The following is a 17783-nucleotide window of genomic DNA, read 5'->3' as shown; positions in this document are numbered from 1 at the left end:
GTTGTCACGTTCGATAGGAATAAGGATGGAATTTTGAAAATTGTGAAAATACGTGTGAACCAAAATTTGAAATAAATACAAATATATATATAACCTTCCTTGATAGGGGTTGCAACTTCCTATAATCCACTTCATGCCCTCCTCCCTATGAGCTTACGTTATGATTTTACGGAAAATATAAAGGTTACTTGTATTGCTGATAATTATTACGATTTTTGTTTTTATGAGAGACAAATTACTGAAAGAAACATCTACCTTAGTCCTGCCCTAGGATGGATGTATGGACGGACGGGTGAAAAAGTGAAATGGTATCATTTTTATACAATCCTAAAAAGGGCTTATGCTAGATTTGCCTTTCACTCAGACTATCGGTCTTGGTTTTATTTCCAGTTAGCCATGGCTTGATGGCAACTTGATGAAATCAACCAATGCTGATGAGATCAACAAAGTCCGTTGATTTTTCAGTTAAAATCAAGTTGCCATCAAGCCATGGCAAACTGGGGATAAAGCCAAGACAGATAGTCTGAGTGAGAGCCAAATCTGGCATAAGCCCTTTTTAGGATTTAAGTTCAAAAAAGGTTTGGCTTGCAAAGTAACACATACAAAAGAACATATTTATTTGCTTCAATAGCTCAAGACACTTCAATTGGGGTCAACTCACTAGTGTCCGCTTAATAAAGAGGGTACTGTGTTATTTTTGTCGAAATTTGCAGATAACCATTTTCTCAGAATATTCAGGGTGAGACCCCTGAATTACGAAAATTGCAAAATGTTTATAAAATGTCTATTTTTGTTCTTGGCTTTCCGATTGTATTGACACTTTCAGGAATCATTTCTAGGGCCGTAAGGGTCGAATGTTTTTTCTAACGAGGGAACGTGCTCGGGGATCCACAAACGTACCAGCAAACTTTTTATCCTTGATCACAAAACTTGCAATCGCAAGTTCCAGGGCCAAGAAATACCTGATGTTCATCAAAAAATTTACTTGGAGCACGGGCCTCCCGATATAAACCCCCTAAGAGGCCAAACGAGTTAGTTTTATAATCGAATCAAAACTATTATCCTTCAGTCCTTGGGCCAAGGGGAACCAAATGCAAACAAAAAATATGTATTTCCCGAAAATACGTCTCGAAAAGGGCAAAAAGAAATATCTTCTTTTCCAAATGGCTTGAAACCTACATTCATCAGTTCATGTACTAAGGAGGTCCTGTTAGTTTGCTTGAAAATGGGGCCCAAAGAAGGGCAAAAATATTTCTTTCTTAAGGGCTGGCAACTTAAAACCACATGTGCCAGGTAATTTTAGTACAAAAAAGTTTGGGGACAAGGACCCCTGTAAGGATCAAATTTTTTTACCAATCACCTTAATTCCGCCTGCAAGTAATTTCAGCCAGTCCCAGGCCTGGATAAAAGAAGCAGGGTTTTTGCGGTGGTCTAGCCACCTTTCCCCTGGGAAAAAAAGTATGCTAAAAGAAACATCTGAGAAAAATATAGGCGGAATTCCCTTTTCAATAACGACCCTGCACCCGCCCAACGGACAAGATTTTTGAATAAGAAAATACCACTGAAAAATGGATTTTGGAACGTTCGAACGCTAGCAAAGCTGTAGAAGGTAGAAGAGCTCGAGAGGAAGATGACCCGCTATCGGCTAGACATCATGACCCTCTCGGAAGTGCGATGGCCGGAAAATAGAAAGCAACAGCTCAGTGGTGAAAACACCTTCTTCAGCGGCCATGAAACACGACGAGAAGCAGGAGGGGGCTTAGTCATTCCAAAACCTGTGACAAAATCACTGATTAGCTAAAAACCCGTGAGCAGCCGCATTATGACTGCTCGATTCCATGAGAAATATGCGAAAATTACCCTGGTCGCATGCTATGCACCCACTAACGACGCCACAGACGATCAGAAAGAGACGTTCTACAATGAACTGACATCTGTCCTTATAGATGTCCTCAGACATGACATTATGTGTGTCATGGGGGATTTCAATGCGAAGGTTGGCATTGACAGAGATTATTGTGTCGAAGTCTTGGGCAACCACGGTCTCGGAGAACGCAACAAAATGGAGAGTAGTTTATTGAAATGAATCAGACCTTCGGCTTGTTGTTAGCAGCACTCTCTTCACCCATAAAGATATACACGAGTACTCCTGATGTTCGCCTGATGGACACACAAAAAAAAACAGATCGACCAATTTCTTCTTAGTAAGCAGTAGCAGATGTTGCTATGTCATGTGCATGTATTCAAAGGCTCTTATATATTCTCTGACCAAAGCCTGATTGCAGCAAAAGTCAGGGTAAAGTTGTCGGCGCCTAGAAAGGTGAGGACAACTAGGCAAAGGCCATATGACTGCGAAAAACTGAGTGCCTGCGCAACCCTTGGTATGAAAAAGTCGCCAAAGGATGAACGGACCTCCGTCGAATCGTGGCACATGATCGAGAAGAGGGCTGACAAGAAGAAATCACTTCTCAACATTCTTTCCTGTGATACCAGCCACTCTCTTGAACTAGATCATGCTATGCTTGATAAGTTTATAAAGCAGAGCATCCGCGCTGATAAACGTCGTAGCAATGAGCAGAAAGCTCAGGCGGCAAAGAAGCTGCTAGACGGGGAGAATCTCGGTTAGTGTACCGCATCACCAATGAGATAGTTGAAAACTGTCCTAAGACAGATGGACTAGTCAAAGATCAGTTTGGACCACTTCTTACTGACCCTGATAAAGTGAACGAAGCCTGGGCGACACATTTCGAAAAGCTGTTAAATAGACCAACACCTGCTGATCCTCTAGATATACCAGACACGTCATTTCTAAATCAAACTATTGATATTGAAGCATCCTCTGTTGGGGAGATATTAAAGATGGCCAAGAAGCTGAAGTCTAAAAAGTCCCCTGGGAAAGACTTGATTGCGGCTGAAAAGATTAAATTCTCAGTAGCTGCATGCATTGCTATGTGGCCCACGTTATTATCTGTAATTTGGAGAACAGAAGAAATTCGTAAAGATTGGAAAAAAAGTACTGTTTTCAAAATATTCAAGAAAAGGCGACGCTGCAAAGTGTAAAAACTGGAGAGGTATTACCCTTGTATCAGCAAGCCAAACCGGCCAAACCGATCATGCACCGATCTTATATTTACTCTTAAAATGATGCTAGAAGAAGCGAATGAATGGCGCAATAAGCTCTACTCGGTCTTCATAGACTGCGAGAACGCTTTCGACTCAGTAGATCACCAAACACTTTGGAAGGTTTTCCGATACTACGGTATTCCTGATAAGGTCATCCAAATCATTAAAGACACAAACACAAACACAAGACACTACAAAGACACAAAGTGTTGCGCGAAGACAACTGACGGGAGAACTCGTTACTTTCCCATCATGGCATGGGTAAAACAAGGTTATGTACTATCACCAATTCTATTTATTCTCATCATTGACTATATTCTCGGGACCTGCGACGGACATGGAATCCAGTTGGATAAAAAGAGACTCAGAGATGTTGACTTTGCTGACAATATCAACCTCCTAGAGTCCTACAAACAAAAGCCCCAGTATTACCTCCAAGCCTTTTCGCCTTAAGATAAATGCCAACAAAACAAAAAGTATGACGAACACCACTCCACTCGACCTACGATGCAATAACCAGACGCTAGAGCAAGTAGTGGAGTTCAAGTACTTAGGAAGCAACATCCACAATTCAGGATCGTGTCAGCGAGAAGTCAAGCTAAGAATCGGCCGGGCTAATGCATCTTTCAGGAAACTGTCTCAAATTTGGCCCATCCAGAAGTACTCTCTCCGACTAAAGCTAAGGCTGTTCAACAGCAATGTCCTTTTGACGCTTGGCTATGGTTCTGAAACGAGGCACATAGATAAACAACTTCAAAAGAAACTTCTCACTTTCGAAAATATGTTTTTAAGGCGCATTCTAAATATGCACTGGTCCCAAAAACGCTACTGTACGACAGAAGATATCTCAGCGACTGATAACCAAAGTGGTCAAATATAGGAAGTGGATATATCTTGGTCGTATGATCCTTATGCCCGAAACTCGACTACCAAAGGTCGTCCTTCAGTGGCTGTCACGTGGTACCAGAAGAAGAGGACACCCCAAAAACACCCTACGGGCTGACCTCAAAAATCTAAATGCCCCAATCCAAACCAAATGGGAAGATGTCTGGACGGCCGTAGCGATGGGAGATGACTGGCGACTCTTCTTGGATGACCTAAGCGCCTTTGGAGGCACAGGAGGATCTAAGGTATAAGATAAGGTCAAAACCCGCACCCTGAATTTCTTGGCTCGGATAAATCCCAATGTAAAAGAACCCAAAAAACAATCTTACCAGGCCAAAATTGGACAAAATTATACTTTCAATTGGAATGTAGCTCACATCTGAAATTCCATGAGCCAAGGGCATTCCAGTAAACAAAACATTGATGAATATTGGTTTCACTGCAAGTGTCACGCAAAAAACAGCCGAATTTTTTTAATAGATTGAAACTATTAAGTCCCTGGGAAAAGGAAACCCTACAATAAAAGAAAAGCTTTAGTCTCGGGACAGAGACTCTCAAAAATGGGGCCTGGTAAAATGAAAATTTCGATTTCCGACTGGCTTGAAATTTATATCTTTAAATACTTGAGAAAAGAAAAAGCCAATGCAAAGGAAAAATAGAAAAAGTTGGTACCCCAAAATTAGAGTCCGAAAACGAGAAAAAAAAACTTTTCTCAAAGGCTTGAAATTTATATCTGTAAATTTGTGGGCAAACGTAACCGTAAATACGCAAAAACATGAGGTTGGAAACACGGATCCAACAATACTGGAGCTTAAAAATTGTCCAAAAAACATTTTTCTCTTGCCTTGAAATTTATATCTGAAAGTCGTTTAGATCCCCCCCCCCCAAAAAAAAAATGCTGATTCGCCTGGCAGTGAGGCCCGAAAAAAGATCAAGTATTTTTTTTTAACTGCATGGAACTTCATATCGTTAATTCCTTGGGATAAGAGGATCCCAATGTACAATGAAAAAGTGAGAAAATAAGAATCTTTTCACAGAAAATGAAGCCGAGAAACAACTTTTACCGTCTTGAAACTTGGCCAAAGTCTGAACCAAGTGGACACCAATGCATGTACGTAAAATAAACTGGTTCACCAGAAGATGGGCCCTAAAAAGGGCAACAAAATAGCTTTACCAAACAGCTTGAAAAGTAAGACCGCAAGTCCCTGGTCCAAAGGAACCAGGCACCCCAACTTTCACAACAAAAACAAGTTTAGTGTTCGTGACTCAGTTGCTATGTTCTCTGAACAAGTTGTTTATTAGAAATAGGGATATCTAAGTTTATTACCCAAGTTCTATATAAAAATAACGGTATCCCAGCCTATTACACAAGTTGGGCTACTACACCTGGTTTGTAATTTGTCTTCGAGTTTATTCTGACCACATTTTCTGCTAGAGAGTTCGCCAACTTTTCATGGTGGGCGGAGGAAAGTAGGAGGGTACTGCATTTAAGAGAAAGGCTGTTTATTTGTGCATACTTTTTGGTTGCAAAAAAAATGAATGTTATTCTGATTATTCATCAGAGACATAAACCACTTAAGAATATGCTCATGGTATAACAATAAGCGCTGGTTGAAAACGTTGTGAAAGATAAATTTTCTTAAAGTAAATCTACTGATGTTTTGTCTAGTTTGTCTAGCATTATGAACAGCTTGTAGGAAGTGTTGCTATGAAGGAGGAATGTGACAATGAAAGCAGGACTGCAAACATTTCAGTCTGAAGTCTCGGGTAAGTTTTTTTGCGTCTCATACCCCAAAAAATCAGAAAAAGCATCCCATTCTGTGTCCCTGTCCTGAATGTTAAAAATCTTCTTTTTTTTTCTCTGCTTTGGTGAAATGTTAATCATACACTGATATAATTAGCACCAAACACATAACTCGCCTTGTGAGAGCAAGAATTTCGTAACCGCACTTTTTTAGATTCTGAGAAAAAGGCAACTGGAAAAAACAGTTTTTGTGGATGTGACCCTATAGTAGATAGAAAAACGAATGAAACACCAATTTAAAGTCGCTTGTCAGGGAGACCTGTTGGTAGAATTTTGGTCCTGTTGGATAAGATTTACTAGGTGAAAAGGTAGAACAAAAAACGGATACGTCATTTTAGCTTGGGTTCCTTTTCCATTTTGTTACGACAATTTATCATCAAAGTTTTCTCAGGAATATGCAAGCCTTATTTTAGAGCCCAAACGTGTCGTTTCTACCTTTTCGCACTAGTTTGGTCGTTTAAACTGAATTGAATACAAAGTGATTATAATACAACTTCAAAAATTCCGACTACTTGGTAAAAAAAAAACAAGGTAACTTATTGGGTCTTTACTGACTGCCTTTCCCCTTTCTCAGATTTTTTGATGGGGGGAGGGGGGTTGCAGCTTCTTCTTCTGGGCATGCTCTCTGTACTGCAGTAGTTGGGTGGTTGTTGTCTTGATTCATGCTTGAAAAAACACACTTGTAGTACTCCACATTTAGAGGAGACATAAATCTGTAGGGTGATTGCAGATCTTTGATTTTTTCAATAAAAATAACAGGTTTGAAATCCAACAGCTTTGGGACAACAAGAAACTCAACCACCTTTGTGGAAGAAGTGTCTTTCCTTGTCTCAAGTTTACCCTCAAAAGCAATGTTTATTTCAGAGACTGATTCGTCAGAAAACAACAGTTTGTAACCGACTCTTTTCGAGAAGCCTTGATTAAACTGTAGTTGTTTAACTTTGGAAAATGGAACATTAGCATATTTCTATATCTTGAAGGCCTGCTGAAAATCCAGCACTTTGTTTATTTTATGGACAAATTTTGTTAATTTGATGTTTCAACTTACAGGATGTTAATCCTCGAGTCAGTTACGACAATTTCCGCTTTCACAAAAGTGAAAAACATGCACTTACGATAAAGTTGAATTTTTGATTTACTCAGTCGGGAAACATCGTACAACAAAACAAACTACACCATTAGAAAGCTCCAAAAAAATAACTCTGGTAGGATTCGTAACTCCCTTTCTACTAGGGGTGTCAGTTACGACATTTTTGCTTTCACAAGGCGAACTCATTTTAAAATTTTATTTAAGTCTTTTCATGTCACTCATTCTCTTTAATAGAATAGCTAAGATCCGTAACCAAATGAGACTTATCTTAAATTAAATAAAAAAAAAACAAGTTTTTTAAACTGAAAGTAAGGAGCGACATTAAAACTTAAAACGAACAGAACTTATTCCGTATATGAAAGGGGCTGTCCCCTCCTCAACGCCATGCACTTTACGCTAAAGTTTTTTATTGTTTAAAAAAAAAAGTTGTGAGACAGAGTCAAACTTTAGCGTGAAGAGCGAGGCGTTGAGGAGGGAACAGCCCCTTAGATATACGGAATAATTTCTGTTCGTTTTAAGTTTTAATGTCGCTCCTTACTTTCAGTTTAAAAAACTTGTTTTTTTTTAATTTAATTTCTGATCGTTTTTTAGCTAATGCAGCTTTTATTTTGGTTCGCTGTCATTGAATAAGTAAACAAAATTTTGTTCCAATTCTTTAAAAATGACCCCTATATCACAAAGGCCGTTAATTAGAATAAATAGCTCTTATGAAAGTACTAAAAAATCTTTGCCTTAAAGAGCGAGGCATTGACTAGAAGGTGAACCCAATCATATAGCTAATATTTTTTTGTTCGTTTTAAGTTTTGATGTTGCTCCTTACTTTCAGTTGAAAAACTTGTTTTTTTATATTTAATTTCTGATTAAAAAAAAAAAATAAAGATGGGAAATCCGGCGCCCCCTTCATAGCAATGTCCCTTCCCCCATGAAAACTTCCTTCATGAAAAGATCCTCCCATATAACCCCCGACCCACCCCCACCTCCCACTACCAGAAAAAATTCCCTCCTGAAAACCTCTGTATACTTCCCAATAACCAATACTATATCTTAACATTGGGTAAAGTTCATAACTTTCAGCCCTCCCCCTGGGGGCTTCGAGGGATTAAGTCATCCTAAATAACATAGTTATAATATTTTCGACCATGCTGAACAAAATGGCTATCTCAAAATTTTGATCGGGTGACTTTGGGAAAAAAATGAGCGTGGGAGGGGGCCTAGTTGCCCTCCATTTTTTTGGTCACTTAAAAAGGGCACTAGAAATTTTAATTTCCGTTCAAATAAGCCCTCCCACGATATTCTAGGACCACTGGGTCGATACGATCACCCCTGAAAAAAAAAAAAAAAAAAAAAAAACGCATCCGTAATCTTTATTCTGGCAAAAAATGCAAAATACAAAATTTTTGTAGATAAGAGCTTGAAAACTCTACAGTAGGGTTCTCTGATACGCTTAATATGATGATATGATTTTCATTAAGGTTCTATAACATTTTCATTAGGACTAAACGTGATGAAACTTATATATTTGAAATCAGCATTAAAATCTAATTCTTTTGATGTATCTATTTGTATCAAAATACCGTTTTCTAGAGTTTCGGTTACCATTGTGCCGGGTCGCTCCTTACTTACAGTTCGTTACCACGAACTGTTTGATGGGTCATATCAAAATCCTCAATAGTAAACACCAAAGATTTTTTCTAAAATACATTTTTTACACCCAAGAGGCTATCCATGGATTCCGCCTACCTTATTTCACTGAATAGCGAATAGCCTTCTCAATCTACCCTAGAAATAATCTGAAATTAGCAACGAATTCTATCTTCATTAGACGTGTTAAAATACTGAATAGCCAAGTTGTGCGTCATTAGTTTTAAGCACGGCAGTCAGGTAAGGTGACAATGAGGGTGTTAAAATAGACTTAGGGTCAGCTTTAGCACTCCCTAGTTTGTTTCGAGCCTTTTTTTTGCTTAATATAATGGCTGGCTTGTGGGCCACATACGGAAATGTTTATTGCAATTCCTGAGATATGGAAAAAAAGTGTAAAATATGAATATAGGCAAGAATGCAACAAGGAAAGTCGCGTTCTTAACCCGGCTTTCCTTCTTCTATATCCATCTTATGTCTCGTTTTTGTTTGACTTAGTCCCACCCCATGTATACAGTCCCATTAAAAGAATCATCTCCCTATGCCTGATCCCCTGATCTGTACCTAATCTCCTGATCTATGTGCCTGGGGGGTGCCTGATTCAAGTGAAAAATATCAAAATTTACATCGACTATTTCTCTACGCATCTTTGAATAAATGTGGGTTGATTGTTGTTTCTCTACGGAGGTAAATAAGGATGTAAGTAGGGAGATAAGGTAAGTTGTAAAGCTAGGTATCAAAGCAAATTGGTATAAAAAAAAAATCAACAATCCTTTCTGCCATGATTCTACTTTTCAATTAACCCTTAATAGAAAAATTTCGTTTTTTTTAAAGCTCAGTTTGAAAACACAGTTCATATTTCTGTTTGAAGCAGATATCTAAATTTGAGTTTGATTTTTACTGGCTTTAGAATTTACAATATTATAAATTTCAGAAATGAATTGAAAAGCACTACAGAAGTCCTTACTGGATATATTAAGGTCCAATTAAAACCCTTCAAAGGCCTTATCCCCTTCTTGGATGAAACTGATGATCAACTTGAAGACGCATAAAGATTTACCCAAAACATTGAAGGGGGGATGAAACCCCTCAGCCCTTTTCTTCCCTAAATTAAATTTTTTTATTATCATGCTTCGAATATTAAGTGCTTATTTAGTTGTTTTTTCTCTAAATAATTAAAAACTTAGCTCAAATACTTTGGAAAACAAACCATAAATAAAATTTCTACATTTACTAGATGATTATGCTTGTTGTATTCTAAAACGGTTTCAGTAAATCACAAATTAAATTTATAACGTATAAGTTTACCGTGTATGTGTTTCATTGCGTGTATATCTAGGATAGTTCTGTTAGTTTAAGCTCTAACGCTATTGTTACTTTTATTTGAAAAAAAAACTTGTCTCATAATTTTAAAGATAATTTAATCCAAAATTTTGTTTTTCCACTCACGTCTTCTCATACCCCGCCTCCTTTCTACGCTAAAGATTCAGTTTTATATCGCAGTATTTTGAAAATGAACGCGCTTATTTGGGTTTATTTCTCTTACAATTATGCAAACTAGAACTTAAAGAGTGGGGGTGGGAGAGGGTGAGGTTCACGTTTGGCTATAGGTATAAAATTACACTTTAATACCATTTTTAGAAGGAATTGTTACTGCCTGTCTGAGAGGGGTGGATATTACAGCCCTACAACCTCCCGTTTTTCAATCGGAAGTCTAGCTTATGATTGACCAACCCTTTCATTCACGAACTGTTGCAAAGGAAATTAATCATACTTTAGCAAAAAGAACTGGTGGTCGAAAGGGTGGCAACCCCCTCACAGTCATGACCATTTCTGTGTGTTGCACAGTTATTTTATTTTCTTTCATCAAAACATTTTTGGTTTTTCAACTGCAACTGACAAGGTTCACTTCTGGTTTGACTTCTGGTTTGTATTTGGGAAATAAAGGCGTTAAAAGTACGCTATTGAGGCCAGCCAATCTCCCCCACCCCCGTAAAAGATCTGGAGTATTTAGTTTTAGTTGGAATTTTTTCTTTATTTCAAGTTTCAGTCATATTAACCTAGCAAATAATAGTCTAGAATGATTGCTCAGTTTTTAGAGACTGCAAAATAGTTTAGGGACCACTCTGCCATCCTGTTTTGGACCTCTTTCCCCCTATCTCTAAAAAAGTTCTAGTTTGATAATGTTAATAACTTTTAATGAGCATCCTTGCAGTTGACTAATGTTGCCGATTTGGAATCCACATAAAATATAGATTCTTCTGATGTAACATGCATCATTTTCAGACTTTTGCCTTTTAGAGCTTCTGACACTATTAATAAGGGTCACTCTTTACTTAACGTACATTGCCAGGAAAGTTTCTATGTATCGTTTTAACTTAAAATGATCTTGAAATTATTAGAGAAAAAAGACAGGTTTATGAAGGAGCTGGTTGCAGAAGTTAGACATTTGTCCCTTCACGGAACGTTATTACTTGAAAGTTCTGTGACAGAATAAATATAAGAAAAGAGTTTCCTTTTATAACTTCTAGTTGGAATTCAGAGAATGTCTAAGCTGCATTCTCTTAGGACATTTATTGTGGCATTACAATGTAGAAACATGATTTTAAGATCCTAATAAACAATCCTAATTTTGTGATGAATTTAACATACATTTTTATATACCTATGAATGGTGCCAAAACACGATAGAAAAACCAATATTCTAATGAAATTATGCAACAGTCTGTAAGGAAACTCTGTATTAAAAATTTGATGTTGTGCAGAAATAAAAAAAAAAACAGTTAAATAAATGAAATGAAAAATTCCCGATATGTTACCCTTTTTTGTGCCTGCATTATCCCCTTATTTCCTATTGAAGAAAACTTACTAAATCTTGTAAAATCACCTCTCTCTAGAATGGCAGTTTCTTGCAGAATCAAAGAATTAATTTTTTGTTTGCTGTAATCTCAGAGATCTGTTGACTTGCAGAACTTGGATCAAAAGAATAAGAAAATTCTTATGAAGTTATATCATAATCAAAAGGAAAAATGCAAAAGAAATAGGCTAATGGACTAGTATCATAATTCCTAGTGTGATTTTTAATTTGGTTCATTCCCCAAATACCTTTGGCATTGGTGATTTAGAAATTCATCATCCCTTTCAAAAATCATAGAAATAACATAAAAATATTCGGTTTGAATTGCGTCATTGAAATACAAAAACGCACTAGCATCTCTATAAAATACAAAATCATGCATTTTTAATATATCTATAGGGACCGAAGATTAAAAGCTACCTTGCATATACAAACTATTCTAAAAACACATGATTCTACTACTTTTGTTTGATTAAATTACCAGCTATGCAAAATTTGCACTTTTAACAAGTGCAAGTCGTTCTTCATTCTTCCAGTCTGTCAGCTTGATAGCAAAAAACCTATTTTTTCGTGAATCAAAGTATAAATGTGAACGCCATCTAATTTAAAAGGCAAAAAATCTGCTATAATTCTGGAATTGTGTGTACAAAAACTAACAGAAAAAGGTATCGCTGTAATATTCTTTTTAAATTAGATTTTCTGACAAATACGTATTAGAATGACCGGTTTTGCAATATTTCTTGTTTAGACTCAAACATTTTTGTTTAGTCTATATTGCTAATATAATATCTGAAATAGGTCTAAGCGCAGTAATTACCATTTTAGGGCAAAGAGGATAAAACAAAAATACTATGAAAAAAAGACGCATTGTATCAAGAATTTAAGAAATCATAGGGAAAATTATAGGGATCAAAACTTTTCAAGATAGTGGCGAAGGAAAGTCCAAGGAACCCCTTATGCATGCGTATAAGCTCCAAATAAGCTCAAGAAGATGACCGATGCTTCTGAATTTAGAAGTCTTTTAAAAGAACATAGTTATAGGGTATATGGGGGTGAGCGAGTCAGTTCTCCGTTCTCTTTTGCCTTTAATTTGTAATTTTTTTGGATTTTTATGTTTGGTTGATGGATTGAGAAGGACAAGGCTAAATATGTTGAATGTTGAGAACTGATAAGTTGAAAACGAGCAGGGGTGGTATAGTCGCCTATTAGTGATTTTTATATGATAGTTATTTCTTGTTGTTTTTAGGCCTAGTTGGGGTAGTGATCTCCTTTACAAGCCTAGCTTCTGGATTTTGTTATTTTTGGTTAATGAGTAAACCCTAATTTATCAAAAAAAAAAAAAAAAAAAAAAAAAAGAATAGCGTATCGAATAGTGTTCGAATAGTGTATTCTAAAAAAAATGTGCATAGAATCGAAATATATGCGATATGTTTCAAAATGTATCATCAATACGCTATCCTTTTTTTTAAAATCCATTGTTACCACGTTTCTTCTACTTTTTCATTTTTGGCACGAAAAGGATTGAAATGCTGTCAAGCTACGGATAAAGCACGTTGATTTTCCAACTGCATTCAGTGTAATGAATTTTTCATAATAATAAGGCATTGGAACATTTGTCTTTTGATGAGACAAACATTGGGCTAAATTGACAGTTAGATTTCAAATTCAGTAAATTAAGTAAATATCATATTTCATTTATTTTTTCGTGAATGGAGCGAAACTAAAGGCTTTCAGATCTATGAGCTGTTATTTCCTGAAGACTTAAGATTTTAACTCTTATGAAGCTATTGTTATAGATAGCTTTATTTTGGATTGCTTCGTTATGCATTAAATTAAGAAAACAAGGTTTTTCTAATGAAAGTAAAAAACACTACCAAACCTTGAAAATGACAGACTTTATCCTATATGTGAAAGGGACTACACCCCCACCCCACCAAAACCGACCCAAATTACTCTGGAATCTGACTATCGCTTTTCTAAATTATTTTAGAATGCAACAAATGTATCTAGTGGGTAATTGCAAATATTCGATTTTCCGATTGATTTTCAAAATACTTGAACAGTAACTCGTACTGTTTAAAGCAAATGCAAAGGGATGACAAAAAAAATAAGCTCTTTCATTCTCAAAGTATTGTGATAGCAGTGACTCCCAGACATTGTCATGCCCAGAGATCGTCGCACCGACTTAGTGGTTAAGGAATATTAGGAAAGGGCTCATTAAGGCCAATATTGGAAGTTCTAGTGCCCTTTTGAAATAAAAAAAAACATCGCGCCACAGCAACGTGTCGATTAATGATATTTTGGTAATGAAAAAGCTCTTCTCTCTCCTAATTAGCAACCCTGTATGCCTCCCTTTTCCATTGTAAACCTGTTTGTAAGCATTTGGCAATTCGCATTACTTAGCTCATCGTTCTGGGACTTTGAGGGTCTTGTCATCTTCAGGGGTATATTCATTGAACTTTTTAACTATTTTGAACAAAACACTATTCTCAAAATTTGAATCAGATGTCCTTGGAGATAAACGGGGAAAAGGCAGCAAAGAAGGGAACAGGGTGCTGGCGCTAAATAGGTCGATCCGATAAGTTTCCGTTAGGAGCAAGTTTAATTAACGAAAAATTTCTTTTTTTAAGTAAATTACACTACTTTTGACTATGTTAGGGGGGGGGGGCCCTACCCTCCTGGATCCACCACTGAACCATAATAATCGAATAAACAATGAGTAAGAGGAGGACATCCGTTCAACAAAACAGGAGAAAATTATTGAACAAATAAGTGGTCAAAAATGGTTATTGCCATTCTAGCTTTTGTGTAACAAAGGGGGAAAATCATATAGGCTAATAGGAATTATTTCAAAATTTGGACAATAAATTCGAAATAGAAATACAAGATTTCTTACCAAAGAATCTGATGGAGTAAACACAAAGCGATATTAGAAAAAAGTTCCAATATCCAATGTTCTTATTTATATTTGGAATTAGAGCTCCAGCCGGCAGAGCGAGGACACCCAATATGACGCAAATAACGCTTAATGTCATGCAAGAGATTTCAGCATTATTTAATCGCCTGAAAAATAAATTTGATTAGTATATCTTTGGGAATCGATAATTTTTGAAGTTTGTTTTTCGTCTTTTTTTTTTTTGGTTGAACGAGGGAGTAGGCAAGAGACTCCTGCTAATGGGATGGGTTGTTGTGTCATTCGCCCAACCCTTTTTCCTTAGAATTTCTTTTGAATCAATGAAAAAACGGCTTAAATCATTTGAAATGTAGTAATGGGTGCTTTTGACCCCTATCACCCCCCCCCCCCCAACCTTGAGATTTGACCTATTTAGCCTGAAAGCTTTTTTGCTTTACATATAAATTGTGCACTTTCCACGTTATTTTAAATTTGCCTCTTGAATTCCAAAATTACTACACCTTTCACCCCATAGAAATCAAATACTGAATCGCCGATTCGAATAAAAGGCAATTTAAAACTTGGCCTGCATCTATTAGTAAATTATGATGCTAATTTACGAGAGGCAGCGCTACCAAATGCTACAGTCCAAACTGATAAATAATAAAGTATACGACAGTTTCAACTTCATTCAAGGTCACTGCTGTGGCTGATGCGCCCTGTTTGTTCAAAGTGTAAAATCGAAACGACATTAAAACTTAGTTAATGTTAAAGGGTTTCACTGCTTTCTGTCGCTCATGGAGGATTGACTTATACTGTAAACTTGCATATCTGCAAGGAACTTTAGGTCATAGAACATGAAACGCTTTAGCAAACAAGTATAATCAATAAGAATTTCAAACAAGTTTACAAAGACTAACTGTCGTCAATAAACTTAGAATCGTAATGAAAGTCCCTGATTGAATTTGGTTGATCATCATTAATATGTTGATAAATAAAAAGAAAATCCAGAGAGTAGTTGCAAGCAAACTTTTTTTCTCCAGCATTTTTTCTCCTGAAGTCAGCAATAGAAAACTTTAGATAGGTTGACTGAAATTCAAACTTTTTTGTGTAGTTAGGCCTCGTTGGTCCCATTAAAGGCTAATCTTGCGTTTGCCATTGGGACTCAAGAGTACATCATATAAAAATTTCTTATGACATCATGAATGGCTTCATATACGTATTTTCTTATGTTAATTAAAAAAAAAAAAAATTATTTTTTCAAAGAAAAGTAAAGGCCATTTTAAACTCAAGCTCAGCAGATAAAAATATTTTTTAAAATTCAAACTCAAATCGACCAGAAATTACTATTAAAGAATAAATGAAACCCAAAACGAACAGGAATTAAATAAACAACAAAACCAACAAAGAGAAAAATCTCAATGAAAAAAAACAACAAAAAACAACAAACGAGACTACGGCCAGTGGAGAGAAAAGAAAAGACAAATGCAAAACAACGCGGATATTTCGCCAGTATACAAACAAGGCGTATTCAGCACGAAAGACAAAAGAAGAACAAGATAAAAAAAAACGAGTTTAAACTAAAAAACCAATAAAACAACCACAAAAAAAATTTATACAATTGGCGCAAACTGATCCACGTAGGGAAAATATGCTATTATGGAGTTACTTTAGTGAGCAACTTTTTGTTTTTTCGTTGTTTTTTTATTCATTGAGATTTTTCTCTTTGTTGGTTTTTTTGTCATGGCTGGCCAGTTCGGCTGAAGATCTTTCATAAATAAACAATCATAGCAAAAACATACAACAAGTAATAATATAAATGAATGAATAGATCTTAAAGCGAGTAATGCTTTAATTGAATATGAAAATCAAGCTTAAAATGAAAAAAAATATCTTCCTATTGAAGTATAAATGAAACTTAAAACGAATAAAAATTAAACAAAAAATCATCGCGAACAATCACACAGTGGATATTAATATAAATGAACAGATAAATATTAAAAAAAGTTAAATTTACATTAAATATGCAAATCAAGCTTGAAATAAACAAAAATCACCACAAACAGGAATCTCTTTATACCCTTCTTCTCTCACTGTAAAAGTCTAAAACCTACTGCGTCATTGGCGCTTTACTGAAAACCAATTTTATGACAAATATTTTCTTTATTACTTAATATTGAAAATAAACATTAAAACTATAGTAACACTTTGAACTGATGTTTCAGCAATCAATATCATTATACATCAAATATTCAGTATAATTTATCAGCTGTTTTTAAAGTTGTTAAAGACGAATATAGTTCTACAAACAAGTATTTGGATAATGCCTTCTTTCCCAACTGTAAATAAAAACCAAAAGCCTACTGCGTCATTGGTGCTTAACTGAAAACGGATTATATTCCAAATATTTTATTTTCCAGTTCTTACAGCATTGAAAATAAAAATAAAAATAAAGTGAAATAAATTCTTGAATTGATGGATCTTTAAACAAATAATATCATTATACATCAAATATTCAATTTGATGTTGTTTATACTTTCCAAGACTGTTCAAGACTCAAACAGTTTTCAGTAAAGCGCCAATGACGCAGTAGGTTTTAGACTTTTACAGTGAGAGAAGGAGGTCATACCCAAACTCTAGCTTGTGGTGATTTTTGTTCGTTCCAAGCTTGATTTGCATATTCAATTTAAGTTTCACTCGTTTTGAGATTTATTTATTAATTTACATTAATATCTATTGTATGTTTGTTTGCATTGATTATTTATTGAATTTCTGTTCGTTTTAAGGTTCATTTCTGCTTCAATAGGAAAATGTTGTTTTGTTTTTAGTTTGATATACACATTAGTCCAGGCATTACTTTCTTTAAGACTCATTTATTCATTGACGTTATTACTTGTTGTATGTTTTTGCTATACGTGTTTATTTAATTTCGGTTTGTTCTGCGTTTCATTTATTTTTTAATAGTAATTTCTGGTCGTTTTGAGTTTAAATTTTAAAAGGTATTTGTATCTGCTGAGCTTAAGTTTAAAATGGCCCTTACTTTTATTTGAAAAACTTATTTTTCGGAAAGTTTTTTTTTTAATTAATTTTTTGTTCATTTTTGATTGCAAAAAATTTCAAGTTTTTAAAAATTCCTGATTTCAAAATCAAACTTAAAAAAAAAAAAAAATATTAATCAAAATATCAAAACTGATATCAAAGTAACAATATCAAAGGGAAATAATAGGTTTTTGTCAGCCTCAGAGTTTTTATTGTCTGATGTTAGAACTATTTTTAACAAATTTGCTATCTCAAAATTTTTATCGGATGGGTTTGGGGAAAAAAGGCGTGGGGGGACTAGATTAAGCTTCGGTATCTTTCGACTCTTTAAAAGTGAACTAGAAATTTCTATTTTCAATCAAATGATCCCTCTCTGAAGTTTATACGAGTATACCTTCTTTAAGAACCATATATATCCCCATAGTATAACTTACAACGCCAGTCCCTGGGCCCCG

At 35.5% G+C, this 17783-nt stretch overlaps 1 protein-coding gene across 6 annotated transcripts in view; it reads right to left on the bottom strand.

The window, feature by feature from the left end:
- The window catches only part of LOC148952312 (uncharacterized), a 233018-nt gene that overhangs the window by 64708 nt on the left and 150527 nt on the right, over nucleotides 1-17783 (bottom strand). For all 6 annotated transcript variants that reach the window (XM_089088923.1, XM_089088924.1, XM_089088926.1 and 3 more), the window contains one exon: nucleotides 14293-14459. In XM_089088923.1, coding sequence (XP_088945049.1) covers nucleotides 14293-14459 — 167 coding nt within the window. The remainder of the gene's footprint in view (nucleotides 1-14292; nucleotides 14460-17783) is intronic.

The sequence above is a fragment of the Artemia sp. Qi Xiang Cuo genome, chromosome 5 (genome assembly GCF_049724085.1).
Source record: "Artemia sp. Qi Xiang Cuo chromosome 5, ASM4972408v1, whole genome shotgun sequence".
In the NCBI taxonomy this organism is placed as follows: Eukaryota; Metazoa; Arthropoda; class Branchiopoda; order Anostraca; family Artemiidae; genus Artemia; species Artemia sp. Qi Xiang Cuo.
Note: the sequence above shows the minus strand (reverse complement) of the source record. Positions and strands in the feature narration are given on the sequence as shown.